Raw genomic sequence first — 21,550 nt, forward strand, 5'->3', positions numbered from 1 at the left:
AGTTTACATATCACCTTGGGTTCATCCAATGATCCCACACTTTGGATTTCCTGCCGGACATGTTATTAACTAACCTGTGTAATTGCTGCAGGTACCATCTCTGTAAATTAACATCACCCCTGTCTGACTGCTGAGCGTGGCCACTTCCTGTGTCTGTCCTTTCAAATTAAATTCCCACATGGTCCAGTCATATAGGATTTGATTTATTTTGAAAGGCACAGCTCCTAATAGTTTCTTGTTTTTTTGTTTTTTCTGTGACTACCAATGAAATCTTGTCGACTAAGGGCTCATTTATGCTCAACGTTAAATACGGATCTGGATACAGACAGAGCCTTCTGTCCGTGCTCCGCGTTCATTTCGTCTGTATTTCTGCACGTTTCCATAAAGCTTATGGATATGGGCCAAACACAGCAGTACCACCGGGAACCGTGGGGGCAGTGTTGCTGTCACTACCCGATACGTAGCTCTAGTGAGGCACGAAGAAGAAATAACAATTCAGTTTCTCTCATCGGCAGTACTAGAGAAAAGAATTCTCCGTCTTCCAGTCGCGATGTATTTAACGGCCTCACCAACCACCGCCACCAACGCTGCCTCTGTTTTTGTCTTTTATGCAAGAGGTACATTATCAATATCTCCTCCACAGTCACGATGTTTGTTTCTGAGTTTGTTGTTGTCATAAACTTTGGCGCTGGGCTGCCCCCTGGTGGATATATTGGTTAACATCCATGCCAGCGTAAAGGACGCATGGAAGTATGTGGGCAGTGACGGTAACATTGTTTGAAACAGACGTATTCATTTTTGTACGTAAAGGGAGCATAAATGAGCCATAATGACCTTTCTGGTCGACTATTAGGGGGCAACCCTATAGGTACATTATTACCAACATTAGACCAACAGTTGTCATTCACCAAAATATATGCTTGTTATATCTGCTTGTGTCCCAAAATAAACAAAAACACTGTCCTTAAACGCTGGTGCTGGCTGGCTCTATCACCAGCTGAACTACCGAGTTAATGATAGCTGCTGCATTTTGCAACTTGTCACCATCTGACCTCAGATCTAATACTAAAATTGTCTACAGTGAAGACAGCAGTTTAATATGCATAATCACCTAACATACCCCCATAGATTCTATGGCCTACACCACAACATATGGAACATCAATGCTTAATGATAAAATGTGCTGTGGAAACTAGCTGGTAATGTAATGTTAGCATTGCATGTGGTACCAAATTATGACAGAATTATCCCAGCAGACAAACTGATGGCTTACCATAACACTTCAATTAGTAGCCCAGGCTATTATTTGCTTAAATCAACAGGCTTATATTTGGAACAGGTGTCTGTATGAGACTGGCCTTTAATTCCTTTTACACAAAACTGTTGCTCAGCAAAGATGGGAAATACAATCAACTCTTTATTGGAACCAGTAAGAATATTATTTGTGTAAAAATTTGCTTCGCTTCGAAAAGCTTTGAATAACATATCAATTACACATCATTCATTTAATTTAGCTCAGACAGACAAAGCATGAGAGAGAGAGCGCATTATGACCAGGGCGGACTGCACATAGGGAGAACCGTGAGTTTTCCCGAAGCGCTGGCCTGTGATTGGCCTGCTGGCCTGGCCAGACCAATGCAATCACAGCGGCGCAGTGATGCGAGGAAAGGGATGAGGTGTGTGTAGCCTCGCGTCACCAGGCTCTTCACATACGGTGAACAGTCTGGTTTCCATTCACTCTGAATTTTGTCTGGATTCTGGTTCCGGTCTAGAGAGCGGATCCGGAATTCACCAAATTCACCAAAGTAACGTGTTCACCAAAGTAAAACTTTAAATTCTGGCGCACCATCGATTTCCGTCTCCCGTTTCTCCACGCTGGAAAGTTGAATCGGAAAAGAAAGAAGAGTGAAGACTGTCGCCATGATCGATACATTTTAATCATTTAAACATGGACGTACAACAGTCTGTTTTAGAAGAGGTTCTTCAAGAAACTTGTCGGGTACATAAAATAACCTCTTTAAAGCTGCTACAGAAGCTTTAACTGATGAATTTAATACATGAAAGAGACGTTATTACAACATTATTATAACATTACTATATTAATGCATTAATGCGTTCATCACTGGAATGTGGAAGTTGGTTAAGATTAATTTGTTTTTTATACTACTGGCTACCTCAATTAAATAAAGCCTGTCATAATTAATTAGTTGCTTTTTAATTAAAATGTAAAAATGTAGCGAAATATTAAATTAGAATGAAAGAGGAAATAAATTAAATAACTTTAAAACATTAAATAACTATATATTTTACCTCTTACAAAGTAATGTTAGGATACATGTCACTTTAATGTCACGATGTGATAAAAATATATAACAAGCAAACCTCTTGCTTCTTGTTGCATCCTCTTTCACCGCTTTGACAGGCGTAACATTATCAGGCAGCGATGTTGGCGATGGCATATTGTTGATGTTGTGGTTGTTGTTGTTGTTGTGGTTGATAGAGCATACTACATGGTGAGCATCACGCAGTTTTCCGCTGTCTTCCGCCCCCACTGCCCCAAACTTTATCGAAAAAATGCATTTACAAACTACAGGTATAATGTACAAAACTAGGATCAAGTGCCTATTAAATAAAACAGACTACTGAAATAGACAATAACTTGTAATACAATTAAATACAATAAAAGAAAATGGTTACCTTAATGGCTTGGGGCTTTTCTTGTAATTTATATTCTTTAAATGAAAAAGTTTCACCGCATTTTTATTAGCTTGGTGCTTTTATTTTGACGGAAAGGCGCATCCATCGAATTCCGGATCCTGTCTTTTTCGCCCTGGTTCCGGCAGCTTACCAAAACGGCCACTAAACGGTCCCAGACTGGTGTGTGAGGTTGAGCCACTTGTCAGTTGTGAAGAGACAAGACGTGATTGGTTTGTTTCGATTTACACCCGCCCCAATAGTCCTACGTTGTAAACACAGCCAGCATGGTGAGGAGGAGGTATGTCAACTCGCGTCGCATGTCCCCGCTGGCGCTGAGACAAAAACTCACGATGCTTCTGCAAGTAAGTTACCTAAAAACCACTGGTTCTGCTCAGCATGAGGTCCGGGGACCCCCAGGGGTCCTTGAGGCCAGATAAATGATTGATAAATGGACCCTATAGTGCATTTGGTAAGGCTCCATTTGTACATTCTCAGAGAGTTAAATTAACACCGAGGACTGGACTTTACAATTACAGTGCTGAAATGTAGGCCCTTGAAATTCACAAGTTTTGAAGTTAAAATAAGGATTGAGATTCGAAAGCCACAGACCTACTAGCCACATTTTCACTACTTTTGAGTAGGCTAGGGCTGGTCGGTATTCGAGGTGACGGTAACTTACCGCAGTAAACATGAGCCGCGGCCGGCCAGCCTCATGCACCTCCCTCGCTACGTGATGGAGGTGGCTTGGCCAACCGCCCCAAACTCAGGCCCGCGGGAGAAGGGGGCCCGGGAGCCGCCGCCCCCTGAATACTGAATGTACAATAAATAAATATAAGTCAAAGAGAGCGGAATCTTTCCATTTCATTTTATTTATTTTTTATTTTATTTTTTATTAGATTTCTCTTCACTGAAAATAAAACATGAAAAAAATAAAAGTCAGAGAGAGAGAGAGACAGAGAGAATTATTTTTTAATTATTATTTTTCTCCCTCTCCACTCTCTGGAAGTGGCCAACCTCCCGTTACCCTCTCCCCTGTTAAACACTGCTAATAAAGCATGGGGGAAAAAAAATAAGTAAAAGTCAAAGAGAGAGAAATATTTCTATTTTATTTTATTTATTCATTTATTTTTATTAATTTATTTTATTTTTAGGGTTAGGCCCACCTTCCTTCCCTCTTCCCTCTAACGTTTATACATACTGCATACGTTTTATACACAATAATAGATGGATTAGCAATCGTTTTACTTCTGACGATAAACAGATTACATCCTAGACTTGTATGGCTTTTTAAATTGTTTTATTTAAGGTGTAAAAAAAAAAAAGAGAGAAGACGATACCGCAATATCATACTGTCACCGCATCCCCCCAAAATAATACCGTGATACTGATTTTAGGCCATACCACCCAGCCCTACTTTTGAGATGATTTGTTTGTGCAACAAATGGGATATGATCATTTCATTATCCTATGTGAATACAAGGGCAAATCAAGTAAGAAAGTCACTGTTATACTGTATAAAGTATAAACAACAGTGTATGCAAAACAACTACAATTCTATGTTTGCTATGTAAAGGTGGAGTTGCTGTTGGTACCAGTCCTGCTAATGCTTCAGAAGGAGAGGCCAGTGCAGGGTAACTGGCAGAAGGTACAGAAAAATGTCATTGGGCATGTCATTGGTGCTACATAGGCTTGAGTTATGTGCATATTCCTTGGGATTACATCACAAGAATGCTATTTATTCATGATTATTATTATTATCATTATTATTATTATTATTGTTAATCACCAGGCTGTAACAAGTTGCAGACACATGAACACCAGGCACTGGCAGTTGACATAAATGGCTCTCTCATGTAGTTGTAATAATAGCCTTCTTGGCACTACAGCTTTATTCTATAAAGTGTGAGTGAATTTTGCTGTCTGTTGCCTTACTGTTATGTATCCCAGCCCAAACATGAAAGCTATTGTATATTCCAACCTTGAATTTAGGTTGGGGTTCATTATGGTTCCCTGGTATGATAATATATGAACACTGAAAAAATACTGCATTGACCATTTGCCAATATACATAGAGAAGTGTTACTTATTTACCTCTTTTACATGGTAATGACAATCTATTTCATATTTTACTTCAGAATATTTGGTGGGTCAACACCGCCACAGATGGGTCATGACCTGAAAAATGTTGGAAGCCCTGTTAAGGTAGGATACGTCTCTTATCTGTCTAAGTTCACTTGACGTTGTCAGTGACTGATGTTATTGAAATAAGTTCACATAAGTTGAAGTTGCTGTTGGCCTATATTTTTACTATTCACCATTGCATTGAATATGGTATTGGCGTATTATATTGACTGGCAATATAAGCTGGCATCTAAATGGTTTGCTGACAAAATAATACAACCATGTTCACCACATGAGCATAATACCATGGCATTATTTCAGGATTCATGTTGTGACTTGTATTGAGGGCCACATTTTGGTGAGAAGTTTCACTGACATGTAGGGGAGAGAAAAGCACTGGACTGGACTGCTGGTGATTAGTTATATGGTGAATACCCATATGTGAAATGGAATAACGCTGTGACTATTGGATTCATATGGAGTGTCCCTGTGACATTGAAGTGAGTGTTGTAGTGACTAGTATGCCTATATTGGGGTGCATATTTGTTTTTCCTTAGCCAACATGTCCTATACGCATGTCCTATCCCCATGCACGTGCATGTATGTGTGTGTGAGTGTGCGTGCGTGTGTGGGCTGGGTGGCCTGGTTAAATGTGTGACTCTCGGCTTGAAAAATTCTCCCAGTCCAGCCCTGGTTATGACACTCTTTTGCATAGGGTTGGGTCGGTTCTTGGTAATACCAATTCGGTCCGGTACTCCATCTTGGACCGGGTTTTATTTTTTGAGACCGACCGGACCGCATACTCGGGCAGAACGTACGCGGAGCGGACGCCGCAGAGGTCCGCCCGGTAAAAGTGGACGTCCGCAAGCCCTGTGCGCGCAAAGCACGACCATGCGGACTTCGCTCCGTGCACCAGTGTCACACAAAAGACTGTTCGGCATGTATTTTTCACATCGCGGGGATTTTTCATGGACATTTTTACATGTAGTCCGCTCCGCTTATAGTACGCCCGAGTTTGTGAGCACCTGTGTCTGCCTCTTCACCAAGCGCACAGCAAGCAGGAGAGAGAGGGGTGTGGGGCGGGGACTGAGCTAGGAGGTGCAAGTGCGCATGTGCCTCTACTGTAGCCTGGAGTTTGTTTAATAGCGATGGGGAGTCAATAATGGCAGACCATTTAGTCTCGACGAAATCAAGGAATGTGCCACTATGGCAACACTTTATTTGTAAGGAATAAAAGAAACAACTTGTTGCTGTCACTCTCTTGTCCTAAGGTCGTTTTTTATTTTAAATGAGTCAGTTGCGCCCCCAAGTGGCGAAAATTGGTATTACCGACTTGATGCGGGTGTTTTTACAAAAACCGGACCTTTTTTTTTTTTTTCTCATACCAGCCCAACCCTACTTTTGCAACACTTGAGGATTACGGCATCGGACATACACACCACTTAATAACAAAATTCGTAACTTGGATTAATTTTTTTGAAAAAACTTATCCTTTTCATCAGTGGATCTTTACAGACTAAAGGAATATGAGTAACTTACAGGTTAATGACAAGTGACATCTTCAGAGGAAGGGAGTCACCTTTTTTTTGTCATGCTGGTAAATCTCAACGAATTACTGTATTCTGTGGTGCTCATGGTTTCAGTAAATTAACTGAATTGTGGAGAATCTAACCAAGCTAACAATGTGTAGCATCTACATATTGACAGAAGTTTAAACATTTATGTCTGCAATCTATTAAGCAGCTAACCAACGTTAGCTCAAGTTGAAGCCAACAACCTGTTGCATGCATCCAAAGAACTTCTATAAAAGATTTTCAAAAACGAACTGCTTAGCAACCAGACCAGGCCTCTATTTGAGACAGGCTTTTATCTGTCAAAATGTGTAGCCACACCGGGCTAGTAAAAGGGACTGGGCATTTAATTGAAGTTTTACCGCATATCCAGGGAAAAATATATATATTTAATAATACAATGCTTTGGTGTTAACCACGGCAGTCTTCCCTCGACCACCATTTCACAAGTTTAAAATGTGTTTGTGATCCTGCCCATTCTGCTACATAGGTAATATGGTAACCATTGAGAGTGAGAAGTGTCCAACGTTTCACACTCAACTTTTGGACTGTTATGAACGCACCATATGCCATACCTCTCAGTGTGAACTTACACAAGCAAGCAAAAGTACAGAAGTATGAGATTTGAGACACAGATCAAGTTTGCTTTGTGTTATATTGAGTTCTTTTCACCACCATACACACTTCCTGGGGAAAAAAGACAGAACATAATCCAACCAGCAATTATGTTTCCTCCACATATACGCAACTGCAAATTAGTATACCACCATACAGGAGGCAGGCTTGCATATATATGGATACACAATGATAATGCTCACCCTGTGATTATGCAATGAATGGCATTTCCATTATGTTTCAGTGGACATATATGTCAAAGGCAGCTCTCTGGGCTGAATGCTGATGTGAAGACTGGAAAGTCAGAGGCTGCGTGAGATTCTCAGAGGTTAGAACCTGCGTCCTTTTTCTTTCTCCCTCTTTCTTTCTCCCCCTCCTAACATCAATGACCTCCAGCTTCCAGCGGGAATGCGGCAGGGCTGAGGGGGAAAATGAGAAAGAGAAGAGAAGGGATACAGCGGTTTGTGTGTGTCTGTGTGTCTGGAATGTGAATGAGCGTGACACTCGGTGTGAGAAATGAGGATGTTTCACACAATGACTACAAATGTGCCTGTTCATTATTGTTCCACTTCTTCCATTTGCTCCCTAAGCGCTGTTTGTACGTTGGACCTGTTTATGTCTCTAATGCCTTCTCAGCCTTCACATCTGTGGACTTCTCAGCACATGTGTCTGCAGTGCGATCAATGAGCTCCTCAGTCTGTACAACCTGACCTGTCAAAGCTGCTGACGCTAACATGACATGAGTGCATGTTTGAGTAGCCAGACGGAGTGTACTGTGCTGCACATTTTGGCTGGGAAAGGTGCTGTTTAGTTGCATTTACTCCCTGTGAGCGTCAGGTTTACACCTGACCTTTAAACACAAGCACCTCCGAGCTGCTGAATTTACACTCCGCTCGCCTCTGTCACATGTAATTAGATTGCTGTAATAATGTGATTAATGGTTTATTGCTCAACATGAGTAATGGAAAGTAAAGTATGTGAGTTTTATGATTAATTTGAATATACATCACAAATTCATATGTACTGGATGGCCATTTAATTAAATGCCAGAGTGTGTGTATTCAGGCTCAGGTGAAAAGTCAAGTGTGTGAAATAGGCAGTGGCCGGGTTTGAATCAGGATGATATTAATTCTCTCAGCTACTGTAAATGAGATGTGCTCTATCACAGATATGACAGAGGAATTATGGGGAATGAATTCTGTGTCATCATGATGATCCTCCTTTCATTCAGTATAATGTGATCCAGAATGAAGTTGAACTGTGTGAAATTCAGTCTTTCTCGCCCGCTCCGTCTCATTCGCACTCTCTCTTGTGTGCAGAACTATTGACCTTGGGAGCGGCGGTAAAAGAGCTGACGGCAGACACAACTTTTTCCCTTTCATTCACTTCCTGTCAGCCACTCGAATGTTTTTTTTTCTTGTTTCTTGAGTCCAGTGATGTCAGCCAGGGGAAAATGATGGCATTGCACATTTTGGCAAACAATGGATATGCTACATTTGTACGTTTCATACGTATCATATCAGTGCTTCTAAAGTGGCGTGCTGATTACATACAGTACAGGCCAAAAGTTTGGACACACCTTCTCATTCAATGCGTTTTCTTTATTTTCATGACTATTTACATTGTAGATTCTCACTGAAGGCATCAAAACTATGAATGAACACATGTGGAGTTATGTACTTAACAAAAAAAGGTGAAATAACTGAAAACATGTTTTATATTCTAGTTTCTTCAAAATAGCCACCCTTTGCTCTGATTACTGCTTTGCACACTCTTGGCATTCTCTCCATGAGCTTCAAGAGGTAGTCACCTGAAATGGTTTTCCAACAGTCTTGAAGGAGTTCCCAGAGGTGTTTAGCACTTGTTGGCCCCTTTGCCTTCACTCTGCGGTCCAGCTCACCCCAAACCATCTCGATTGGGTTCAGGTCCGGTGACTGTGGAGGCCAGGTCATCTGCCGCAGCACTCCATCACTCTCCTTCTTAGTCAAATAGCCCTTACACAGCCTGGAGGTGTGTTTGGGGTCACTGTCCTGTTGAAAAATAAATGATCGTCCAACTAAACGCAAACCGGATGGGATGGCATGTCGCTGCAGGATGCTGTGGTAGCCATGCTGGTTCAGTGTGCCTTCAATTTTGAATAAATCCCCAACAGTGTCACCAGCAAAACACCCCCACACCATCACACCTCCTCCTCCATGCTTCACAGTGGGAACCAGGCATGTGGAATCCATCCGTTCACCTTTTCTGCGTCTCACAAAGACACGGCGGTTGGAACCAAAGATGTCAAATTTGGACTCATCAGACCAAAGCACAGATTTCCACTGGTCTAATGTCCATTCCTTGTGTTTCTTGGCCCAAACAAATCTCTTCTGCTTGTTGCCTCTCCTTAGCAGTGGTTTCCTAGCAGCTATTTGACCATGAAGGCCTGATTCGCACAGTCTCCTCTTAACAGTTGTTCTAGAGATGGGTCTGCTGCTAAACTCTGTGTGGCATTCATCTTGTCTCTGATCTGAGCTGCTGTTAACTTGCGATTTCTGAGGCTGGTGACTCGGATGAACTTATCCTCAGAAGCAGAGGTGACTCTTGGTCTTCCTTTCCTGGGTCGGTCCTCATGTGTGCCAGTTTAGTTGTAGCGCTTGATGGTTTTTGCGACTCCACTTGGGGACACATTTAAAGTTTTTGCAATTTTCCGGACTGACTGACCTTCATTTCTTAAAGTAATGATGGCCACTCGTTTTTCTTTAGTTAGCTGATTGGTTCTTGCCATAATATGAATTTTAACAGTTGTCCAATAGGGCTGTCGGCTGTGTATTAACCTGACTTGTGCACAACACAACTGATGGTCCCAACCCCATTGATAAAGCAAGAAATTCCACTAATTACCCTGATAAGGCACACCTGTGAAGTGGAAACCATTTCAGGTGACTACCTCTTGAAGCTCATGGAGAGAATGCCAAGAGTGTGCAAAGCAGTAATCAGAGCAAAGGGTGGCTATTTTGAAGAAACTAGAATATAAAACATGTTTTCAGTTATTTCATCTTTTTTTGTTAAGTACATAACTCCACATGTGTTCATTCATAGTTTTGATGCCTTCAGTGAGAATCTACAATGTAAATAGTCATGAAAATAAAGAAAACGCATTGAATGAGAAGGTGTGTCCAAACTTTTGGCCTGTACTGTATATGACCTGACTGAGTGACAAACCACTGTTAAAGACCAACATACAACAAATTCACCAGATTTTTTTTTTAGCGAGATGTTGGCAGCATTTCCAGTGGGAACAGTGCCACAAAAGCAGGTGCTTGTTAGCGAGCCATCGCTGCATTTCCAGCAAAGACTGCGCCACCAAATGTTGGTGTGTTTTAGTGAGCCATTGCTGTGTTTCAAGCATGGACTGTGTAACCACAAGCAGGCTTAAAGTAGTGAGCCATCTCTGCATTTCTAGCAGGGATTGTGCCACCAAAAAGTTTTTTTTTTTGTTTTTAACTTAAGCAACTGCTGCATTACCAGTGGGGATTAAGCCATCAAAACCAATTTTTTTCAAAATCCACAACATGATGTTTTCCCAACATATCCTTTTGGTTTTTTGTGACTAAACATAACCACGTTAACCACAGCATTGTCAAAACGTAACGTTTTCATATATCTGCTAAATGTACAAATGTTACATCCTATTGCAGAAACCACCAATGCCAACATTTATTGGGTTGCAGCCAAAGAAAGTTGAGCAAAGACATGTTTGTTGATTTGTCGGACAGAATTTTAGGGGATGACTTATTCTTACAGTGTAACACTGTGTAGCTCAGCTAAGGAGAACAGTTTGACCACTTACAGCATTACTGCCAGTGTTTAAACTGCATCAGTTTAATTGGCAAAGCTTAAATTGGAGTTTTATTAAAAATATAACTTTTGAAAAGTTTAATTTGTAAATGCATTTTTGGTTCAAAACTGGAAGCAACTACTGAGAGTAAATGTTTGAGTTTCAGTTCAGGGCAGTCGCTCTATTTAAATCCAGTCAGTTACATTAGGTAAAGCAAATGGCTGTTTAATCAGGCTATCTGGACTAAACAACTCCCATTAACTTTGAATTATGGTTCAAAAAAAAAAAAAAAAAAAAGAAAAGAAAAAAAATATATATATATGTATTTTTTTTACTTACTAATTCTAAATATGAAAAATCAATATTTAAAATGTATATATTTTTCTTTGTAGTCTTCACCAGAAAATAACAACATTACAGTAGTTGTTTCTTTAAATGCTTTTGTTTACAACCTGTTTACCTGTCCTGTTTATGTTTTCCTGACAAGAAACCTCTTGTAGCTCTTGTCATAAGCAAAGAGAAGAATAGCTTTAATTGCCTAAACATAGGCAAACACTAACCACAGAGGTCGCAGATCAGAAAATACTCATATGAATAATTTTGCAACAATCATTTGAGTCATTTTGAAACATGGCATTCAGGTATAATGACTTGATGTACTTTCTCTAAGATTGACAAATAGCAGTAACACACAATAGTGCTTTGTATCTAAGCTCACTGAGACAGTCTGAATGAAGGGTAGATCAGTCCTTTGTGCATTTTGTTACATGCTGCTGACTGTTATAAACCAATTTGTGAGGATGTTTAAAAACATCAGTTCCCTATTAAGTTGGTTCACAGTAATGAAGTGCTGGGTGGGCAGGTCTGTGTCTTGCTGAGTTTAGATAAAGGGGCTGTGGAGCAGAGGATGTAATTAGCTATATTTACCGCCGCCAGCACAAGGCCCGAAGCACGGAAAGACTGACTGTGTCACAACTCAGTAATTACACCTGCCTCCTCATTACGTTCATCTGACCACGAGTGGATCTAAGGGTGAAGAGAAAATACAGAAATGTGCAGAGGGACCGGGATTTTCACTTTGACTGGAATTATTTTCAGTCTTGTTTGAACAGAATTAAAGGAGGCTACTAGAATCCCCTGTTGCCATTGTCAATACAGCTCCATACAAAAGGATTAATTAGAGTGAGCCACCACCCGAAATCAGCCCTTTGAACTTGAAAGGTGGATGTGAAAAATTTGTAGTTTGATTCTGTACAGAGAATCAAGGATGTGGTCAGTTTGGATTCATGGCTGTTACATGGGACTCCAATAGTGATTAGTTCAAATAGGAGATAATGGAGTATCAAAGTGTTCAGTCAATCTTAAACCACTCCTGTAGCAAAATCCACTACTGTAATGTCAAACTTATAGTAGGGAGGAACTATCATCCCTATTCATCACATTTTGACAATTAGGCAGAAGCCGCAGGATTTTTATAATAACGCTGGGAGCCAGCTTTTGTGTCGTATGTTGACGCAGAAGGGGCCAGTCACATGAGTGGACTCACAAGGGGTCTGGCGTTTAGGTGTAGGCAAAAAACTACTTGATTGGAGATAGAAAAAGATTGTAGTAGATGGGGGTTGACAGTTGGGTTTAACCAACAAAATTACTTGGTGAGGGCTAGTCAACAAGTCAACTGCTCTCTTCAAGATCCAGAGTTAAATTTAAGTCAGTGTCCGTCATATGAAAATAATGTTTACCCCATCATTTACCTTGTCATGACTCAGCTGAGAGGCGCTGAGTCATGATGTTCAGACAGGTTTGGTGGTGTCTGTGGATCAAACAAAGTGCTTGATTGTTAGTCAATAATCACGAGACTAATGGCTGACATGAAAAAAATAATTAAATGTTGACTTTTGGTTTCACACTAGTCTCCTGGGTCAAAGTCCTGTGCTCAGTGGACACATCCACCATCCCTAAGCAGATTTTGTACTCTTTATAATACGTCTGTCACTCTGAACTTCCAATACTGGCCTGGATGGGTTCACACTGGAGTTTGCTGAAAGCCAGGTGCATCTCATACAGACAGTAAAGGGTGTCCTCGTTGTCACTAGGATGATGCTGGGGACACTGCCCAAGCAGCGTATTTTGACTCCCTCGGAGTCAGACCAGGCTGGTTCACACATGCCCTCTAAAACAACACTTGCTATGGTTAAAGTTTGGCCCTTGGTAAAGGTTTGGTTTAATCTGGAGTAATATGAATAATTCGCTAAGGTGAAGGACTCTAGTTCATCATGGTTACAGTAATAGACATGTTCAAGGTTATGGAACAATCATCGTCATGGTTCAAAATAATATATTGTCCGTCTCCGTTGGTTTGGACGTCACCCCTACACAGACTTTATCACCTGACTTCCTCCTTTGCCTCCATCAATTACTATAGTTGCCACTTGAATGTATACATATGTAGTGCTGGGGCACTTGCTGAAGTGACTGATGCTGTCATTCTTCTTGGGAGGACAGTCTCCAACAAAACTACTTTGGTTATGATCAGAGAACGATTGTGGTTTTGGTTTGATTTCAAACAGCAACTTGTTGTACATATAACCATAAAAACTATTAACAATGCTTTAGCTGATGTACGCATATATATTATAGTAGGTAAAACAAAAGAAATATAATGTCAGTCATTTTCCATTGCTTTCTATTTTGTGACTTTGCAGGTACATTCATTAAAAAAGTTTCCTAGTTAGGCAGAAGAAGAAATATCAAGCAGGTGGCATTACGTAAATGTATCTGCTGATGCACATTAAAAGTACATAAACATAATTTCTTGGCTCTTGACTGAGTCATATGCAATAATTGAGACAGAAGCAGCCTATTATGCCAAGAAAATGTTCAGATACGACAGTTTGGGACATACTGAGCACACAGATGGACAGTGAAGACATGGATTATGCTGCAGGAGTTGTTGGGGGGAGAAGTTTCTATGGACATTTTGATAATTTATTCCACTGTGGGATCAATGTAACCCTATCTGACCACTGCCTCTGTTTTCTGTGGAGAAGCAAACTAGAAACTTTTTTACAGCCACCTTTCAAGTCTCCTCTCTTAAATCTGTTCATGGTGAGGCTCTTATAGCTCCCTTAAGACTCTGTTTGTGATGTGCTGCACATTTATTCATGTGTACAAAAAAGAAGGGAGAAGCTGGATGGTGATCAGAGATTGGAGAGAGCATCCAGTAAATATTTTAGCCGTGACTCTGCTGCAGTATGTCAGCACACTAACATGGCAAACCCCCCATAGTGGACATCAGTATGAATGGGACTGAAGATTGTGCCAAAATCCAAAGAGCCTCGGTTATGTGGTTCTGTGTTTAAGAGGCTCTCGAAACATATGCAGCGATGGTACTGTCTTTGACGTTTTAACTTGTCCGACAGATAATATCCATCTATCTATCCCTGTGCCTCTAAATAAGCAATTCCTTGGCAAAGTTATGCTAATTATCCACCCAAGACAAAGGAATACAGGGGTACAATGATGAATGGCTTTGTTGGAGCAGGTGGGCTTGCTCTTTTAAAGATAACCCTTTGTATGTAGAGGAGAATGTGTTATCCATTCAAATGGCCTTATCTAGTTACACAGGAGGTGTTCACAGCTCTGTACTGTTGTAATGAGGAGACAAGAGAAAGATGAAATAATAAAATGAGACATGCAGCCCTGCATTACCATATAGATAACCAGTACAGTACAAGTGAGAATGCGATCAATATGTGGGCATGGTTACTGCTATTTGTGAATAAGTGAGAAAATGCAGAGAGAGTTGTTTGCAGCCTCGTTGCCACAAGAAAAGGTTGGCATTGTAAGTTTCTACAAACAAAGGATACGCTACATTTGAACATTTAATATTTATCATATCAGCGTTTCTAAAGTGATGTAGCTCTGATCACATGAGCTGAGTTTGTTATCAGAAGGTGGAGTGGATGGCGGATAGCATGACCAATGTTTGAGACCAACAACAAAATTGGATGTTTTTTGGGTGTTTTTTTTTAATAAGACATTGGTGGCATTTCCAGCTGTGACTGTGTCAACAATATGGATGTTTTAACACAAAACAGACTCTTTTCCTAACTATAACCAAGTTGTTTTTGTTGCTTAACATATGATTGATAGATTTTTTTTTATTATTATTACTTTGTGTCATGCACACAAATATGTGTCTCCTCATGAGCCACAAATTTGCCTCAAAAACCCATACTTCAGGTTATACAGAGTTTCCGCCATTTTGATTTTTTTGAAAAACACTTCAAATTGATCTCTTCCTAGGAAGTTTGACCGATCTGCATGAAACTCGGTGAACATAATCTAGGGACCAATATCTAAAGTTCCCTCTTGGCAAATGTTGGAAAACTTACTAAAACTGAGCTTCTATAAGGCAATGAATATTGCGGAGGGCATGGCTCATCACATAAAGGTGTATAACATCTCAAGGGTTTCACCAATCACCACGCAACTTTGTAGGCTTATGACCACACATAATCTGAGGGGACCCCTCCATTATTGACCCCATCAAACAAAATGGGGGCGCTAGAGAGCTAATTTCTTATCTAGGCCTAACCGCCATATCGATTTTTACTAAACTTGGTAGATATGTAGAACAGGACGCCTCAAGGTGACTGGAGAAATGTAACTCTAATTGGCAACTGGGTGGCGCTATAACAACAGAAAAATGCTTAAAAATGGCTAAAATGCGACTGATTGCTGTGGCTCCCCCTGTGGCCCAATGTTTTTTTTTCTCCTTATTTTTGGTCTGACTAAGTCATGGTATGGTATGCTGTACATAATCATGGAAACTGTCAGTGTGTCATTCTGTCAGTCAGTCATTCTGTCTGTCCCACGTTTTTCTGCTCAATGACGTGGTCAATCTGTGTGAAACTGCACATAGGCATTGAGGATTGGCATAGGTAGAAGGTGACAAAGCTACCAATGGGTATGGACTAGTAGAGTTAATTTTACTAAAAAGTACATTCCTTATGTCTGCATATACAGGACAGTAAAACAAGAAATCCCTCTCAACTTCACCTCTGCTGTGGCATTACACCTTCCAGTCTCTAAGGCTGATGGTAACGTTTCTGAGCACAACTTTGCACACAGGGATCTTTGTCTTTTGTTTAGATTACACTTCACTTAAGATTCCACACTATAGCTTTTTTTATGAGACAGTTTTGGTTTATGCCGTTTGTGGTCTGCCGACAGACCATTTTTCTCTAAACATGTGAAACATTTCACTCCTAACCATTAACCACAGCACTGTTAAATTGTAACATTTCAATGCATCAGCTACATACTAGTGTACAAATGTTACATATCTGTAGTTTGTAGAAATGCACAATGCCAGCATTTGTTCTAGCAACCATGTCTCCTAGAAATTATGATTGTACGTGTTCAGAGATGAGTCTTTCAGATAAAACACTTCATTAATGTGCTATGTAGGCATTGCAAGGGGGTCGGATGGCAGGCGTACTAAGTGAAGGCCTTGACACCAGAAATTAGAATTCTCGTCCAGACTCCTGTCTTAGGTTTAGGTAACGAACACACTTCTGTTAAGGTTAGGGAAAAATTGTCACTTTGGTTAAGGTAATAAAAAAGGTAATAAAAACATAGGGCTCTTGTCACTACAAGTTGATATTATAAGATTGCATGTTTTGGCAAAAGACGACTGAAATACATTGTTGGTTTGCTGATACATTGTATGTTAGTTAGCAACATTTCATCATTATGTTAACAGAAAGTGTAATTTGCTTGCCATTACGTCTCCCTCAAAATGTATATGCTCTTTCAATTTAGTTGTATATAAATGCAAATTCCAACAGGCAGGGCTGGTTTTTGCAAATTGGTTGTGTTTTTTCTCTTGAGCGGAAAACTAAAAAGTATAAGGAGGCAGCAAACGCTTGCTTTTAAATCAAACGTTTCATCAGTGTTCAAGCAGCTAAGAGAAGAACGCTATGTGTTTTGCTCTGCTACAGTATGACTGTATCAACTGAGGTATTTACTCATTTTGAGAGGCACTTTCAAAAGGGGTGATTGGATAACCTTTCCAGTGCACACCTTAGGCTAAATTGTAGTGCATGTTTATAGGAGCAGATCTGCTGCTCAGACCAGGACCCATAAAACACATAATCCTTTATACTGACACATCCGATTGCAGAGAGCTTGTCAAACGTTTCTCCAATCCATAAAATGCGCTCAGAGGGGTTTTACGCTGGAGTCAGCATGGATGTATGACTACTATTTACAGTATGCTGACCTCCCAGAGAAACAGTCATACTGTGAAGACACAAAAGCATTGTTTTGTATCTAACAGTCTGTGATATGGATACTTATTTGACCTTCATTGGGCATTCTCCTCTTTAAAATGATCTTTCATGGGCACACTGAGCATTAGTGGAGACAAATTCAGCCCAGAGAGGTTCTGTTTATTCCAGTATGTAAGAGAAATGGTGTCAGGTTTTCACATTAATTCCACTACACTACCTTTGTTCAAATAGCATATAGCACTAATAATTCACTGGAAAGGTTATATGGGCCTTTTTACTTTACATTCTTTTCATATATATTCCAATTATCTGTGATGGAAGGCGCCTCCTGCCAAGTGAAAAGGTTTTGCTGCTTTACTGGGACTAATAATATGATTGATTTTAACTTCTTTGTTTCTCGCTCTAAGATGAAGTCACAATTTGGCAATCACCTAGTTACACAAGGGGAGATGAATTTCAGGGAAAAGGTGATCACAATCAGGACGACTTCCATTGCAGATGCCAAGATGTCTGAATTTCGAATCATCAGAGGAGAACTGTGTTCAAGCTTTATGACCAATTCTATAATTAGTCAAGATTAATCTATTTCAGCATCTATCAAAGAAATTTTTCATGATTTTTAAACAGATTAGGGTGATTCAAAGTATCCTGTTAAAGGCAGCGCAGGATGCACCATTACTATTTGGTGACTAACATATTGTTCAACCCAGAGCTTAACAAAGAACTGGTGAAACATGGGCTGCATAAAGTGAGCCAGAGAAAACAAACAGATGTCTCCTGAAATGTAAGCGTCTAAAAGCACAGAGACCCTCCAACCGAGGTTATTTATCCACCCAATCCACTATGTTGATTAGTAGACAATGGGATGCAGCTCAATTTACTTCTAATTAGAGCTCTAATGTGTGTTATTAAATACATCGCCATGTCCCAATTAGAAAACTCTGGGGCCATACATCATTTTAATTGATATCCACCTCGAGCCACATGGGCTCACCATATTCCATCAGTGTTCCCAAAATGATCTTTGCTTGTAGAGAGGAGAAGTGAGAGTGGAGTCTTTTTTATTGGAGCGTACTCATTGACTTTATGGTGTGTGTCCTTGTGTGCACGTGTAAGTGTGTGTACGTGCATTCTGCTTGATTGTATATATCTGGATTTGTGCATTTTGTGAGCTATGGGACGTTTGAGAACAGCGCTGTGGCTCCTCATTATAAAACCACACATCTCCCATGATACCAGTGCTTTCTGTTTATTGAATGGTAATGTGTTAGAGAATGCAAATGCAATCCGCCCCGTGCATTTTGTTCAAGCAATCACACTTAATAAGCTATAGTTGAGTGCAGCCAGGCAATATGGATATTTTTGATTCAGGTTTGATCAGTGAAGCCAAACTAAAGTCAATTCATTAAACAGAAAACATGTTTGAGTGCACAGGATTTCAGGAAATGCTCACAGTGCTGCAATAAAAGAACAACCATGGAAAATTACATGAGATCAGGAGTGCTGCCAGAAATTTTCGACCCCATGGAAAGACATCACATCAGGCCCCACCACCACAGATCATGCAAATACTACACAGTTGCTATAACACACACCTCCAGAGCCCAGTGAATCCATTAAAAGCTTTAAATAACTCCACCGTTCCAGGCTTGCAACTCTGTTGTAGTCCAGTACTTAGTGTATGACATTTACCGACAGTGAGCTGTGAAAATATAACACTGTGCAGACATGCATGCAACATAATACAAAACAATTTGTGATAACCAGTGGTAGATTATAACTAAGTGCATATACTCAAGTAGAACTACTTTAAGCATCTGTTCCACTGACACATTCTCACTCCGACCTCGTCACATATCATATATGTTTGGTCATGGACTTTCCACGTCGAGATATGACATACAAGGTACCCTGGGTGCATTGGTGCATTGATTTGCTGTCCAATTCAGCCTGTTACATGCATTCTGTTTTCAAAATACACTTCCATTTTCACAGGAGATGTCCAGTTTGCATACACTGTCTTTCAAAATAAATGCACTATGTTGGTACAACACCGCAAATTGACATTTTTTTCCTTAAACAACAAACCAACATGGTTACATGCACATGGTTGGGTTTAGGAAAAAAAGAACCTGGTTTGGTTTTACATTCAGTCTCCACCCTACTCAGACTTTTTCACCCCCTGACTTTGGTTGTTGTCTCGCCGCGTTTCCCCCTGACACCACATTAAAGGACGGCTTTTTTGACGTTGTCTGATGCCAGACGTCACTGAACGAGTGCCAGTCTTGACGACTTTGGAGTGAGACTGGGTTGGTCTCTGTACTTTTTACTCCACAGTTATTTGATCCTTACAGTTACTAGTAACTTTTAAAATAAAAACAGGTACTTGAAATTAAGTATCTTTAGACTCTAGTATTTCTACTTTTACGTAAGTTAAAAAAAAAATCTGAATACTTCTTCCATCACTAACATCATAATGAAAATTTAGTTACTACTGACATGTAATTCAGCACAATGCTTCTCACCTCCTTCTGTAGTTTGGAATAGGGCTGGTGTATTGATAGTTGAAGGTATGGGGACACATGGCTGCTTACACCCACCTCTCTTTGTAAAGAACTGGGTGAATTGGGTGACATAGGCTGACGGTCACCCTTTCTTTTTTCTCTCCTGTCGTGCTTTTCTGTCTTTTTGGTTTGGTGCTCAGATTTGTCCTTTTGAAGCTGAGACATGATGCTCAACTCCACCGACAGTCCTCACGCCACTCTGCCAGCAAGTCCAGGTGAATAATATTCTATTATAAAGTTAATATTCTGATTTTTTTTTTCTCAGAATTGTCCTGACTTTTTTTTTCCACCACACAGCACTTTAATATAGACTATAAAAGCTACAGTCAGCATGATTTTTATAGTAAGAATGGCTCATACAACATCACTAGTTGTATGTGAAAGGGGTCACTCTTATTGAAAATCCCACAAAGAATGGTCATCCACCTCTGCGGTTCAGCTCTACTCTACAGAGGGTTTATGCGTCTTTCAGCTCACTGTTTTGGTTTTATGGCCCGCAACTTTACTGTTTTGGTTCAGTCTCACAACTCTCAAGCGTACTTTCTGGCAGCAGCAGTCCAGCAAAGTGCAAAATACCAGATACATAGTTAACAGCAAGCTGAAGAACTAAGTAGAGCATTTCAACACAGTTGCCAGAAAAAATGTTGGCGTTAAACATTTATGCAGATAGATATGTTACATTTGTTTGTTATTATGTGGCACATATGTTGAAACTTGAAACATTTTAACAATGCTGTGGTTAATGTGTGGTTAGGTTTAGGCACAAAAAATACCTTAGTTCTGGTTAGGAAAAGATCATGATTTTCCTGGCACTATACCCCGTACCATAGGTTGCTACAAAACGCCCATTTTTGGAGCCTAAAAAGCCAATGGAATCACACCAACGGGTTGCTGTAAAACACCAACATTTAATTTTAAAGCTGAGATAAAACATGCCAAAAGGTTGATAAAAAAACACCTTCATTTTCAGCCTAAAAAGCTGATCGAAACACAGCAATGACTCATGAAAACACAACTGGTTTTGTTGTCTGCAGTGGTCTGCAGCAGCTGTCTTGCCAAGGTGACATGCCATCCACCACCCCCTCCACCTCCAGATGATGAAGTCATTTCATATATGATGTCACATTAGAAACATGGATACATATGAAATGCACAAATGTAATGTATTTTGTTTGCAGAAACATATAATGCCAACAGCAAGTACCAGCTAAAGAGTCAGATATTTCACTCAGGAGTTTGTGGAGACAAATAACTAAATGAAAAGGAGATTGAATATTGGACTTTGGTGGTGCAACTAGTCCCTAACAAGTGGTTCTAAAATATCTGAGTTTTAAGCAACTTTAATTATTGCAAAACCTTTTTCCTGAAGTGGTAATGTTTCTTTTCTTTTATGTTTCTGAGTAACATTTTACAATAAACTGTTGTTAATTTTCATGTCCAGCCATACAGCAAAAAACAAGCATGAGTTGGAATGACTTCTAAGCAACATTACAAAATTGAGATGATGTAAAGCGTACAAATGAAAATAGTTTACTCTGAAAACCTATCAGCACCTTTGCACCATTTTGGACCAAGTTAGATTGCATTGTCTGGTCATCAGGGTTGAGGCAGATAAAGCCACCATCGATCAATAACCATTTCTTATCCTTACCCTTCATCTTCTCTCTATCAAAGGGCAAAAGCTCCTTTCACAAGTGATTCTGCCACAGATAACCACCTGTTCAAGCCTTGACTGGTTCAATCTTCTCCTCCCCTCGGTGTCTGCCATGATTACTGCTAACCTCCTCTGACTGTACATTATGTCTGCTGGCCTACCACTCAGCCAAGAAGAGGGCACAGAGATTATGTTGTTTATGTCTGTGCTTC

At 40.2% G+C, this 21,550-nt stretch overlaps 1 protein-coding gene across 1 annotated transcript in view; it reads left to right on the forward strand.

The window, feature by feature from the left end:
• Positions 1-3,026: 3,026 nt before the first annotated feature.
• robo1 (roundabout, axon guidance receptor, homolog 1 (Drosophila)) overlaps positions 3,027-21,550 on the forward strand; it is a 306,085-nt gene continuing 287,561 nt past the window's right edge. Inside the window, exons 1-3 of the mRNA XM_049575681.1 lie at positions 3,027-3,059; positions 4,271-4,342; positions 4,833-4,899. Of these exons, the coding sequence (XP_049431638.1) occupies positions 4,880-4,899 (20 nt within the window). The 5' untranslated portion in view covers positions 3,027-3,059; positions 4,271-4,342; positions 4,833-4,879. The remainder of the gene's footprint in view (positions 3,060-4,270; positions 4,343-4,832; positions 4,900-21,550) is intronic.

This window comes from Epinephelus fuscoguttatus, linkage group LG5 (assembly GCF_011397635.1).
Source record: "Epinephelus fuscoguttatus linkage group LG5, E.fuscoguttatus.final_Chr_v1".
In the NCBI taxonomy this organism is placed as follows: domain Eukaryota; kingdom Metazoa; phylum Chordata; class Actinopteri; order Perciformes; family Serranidae; genus Epinephelus; species Epinephelus fuscoguttatus.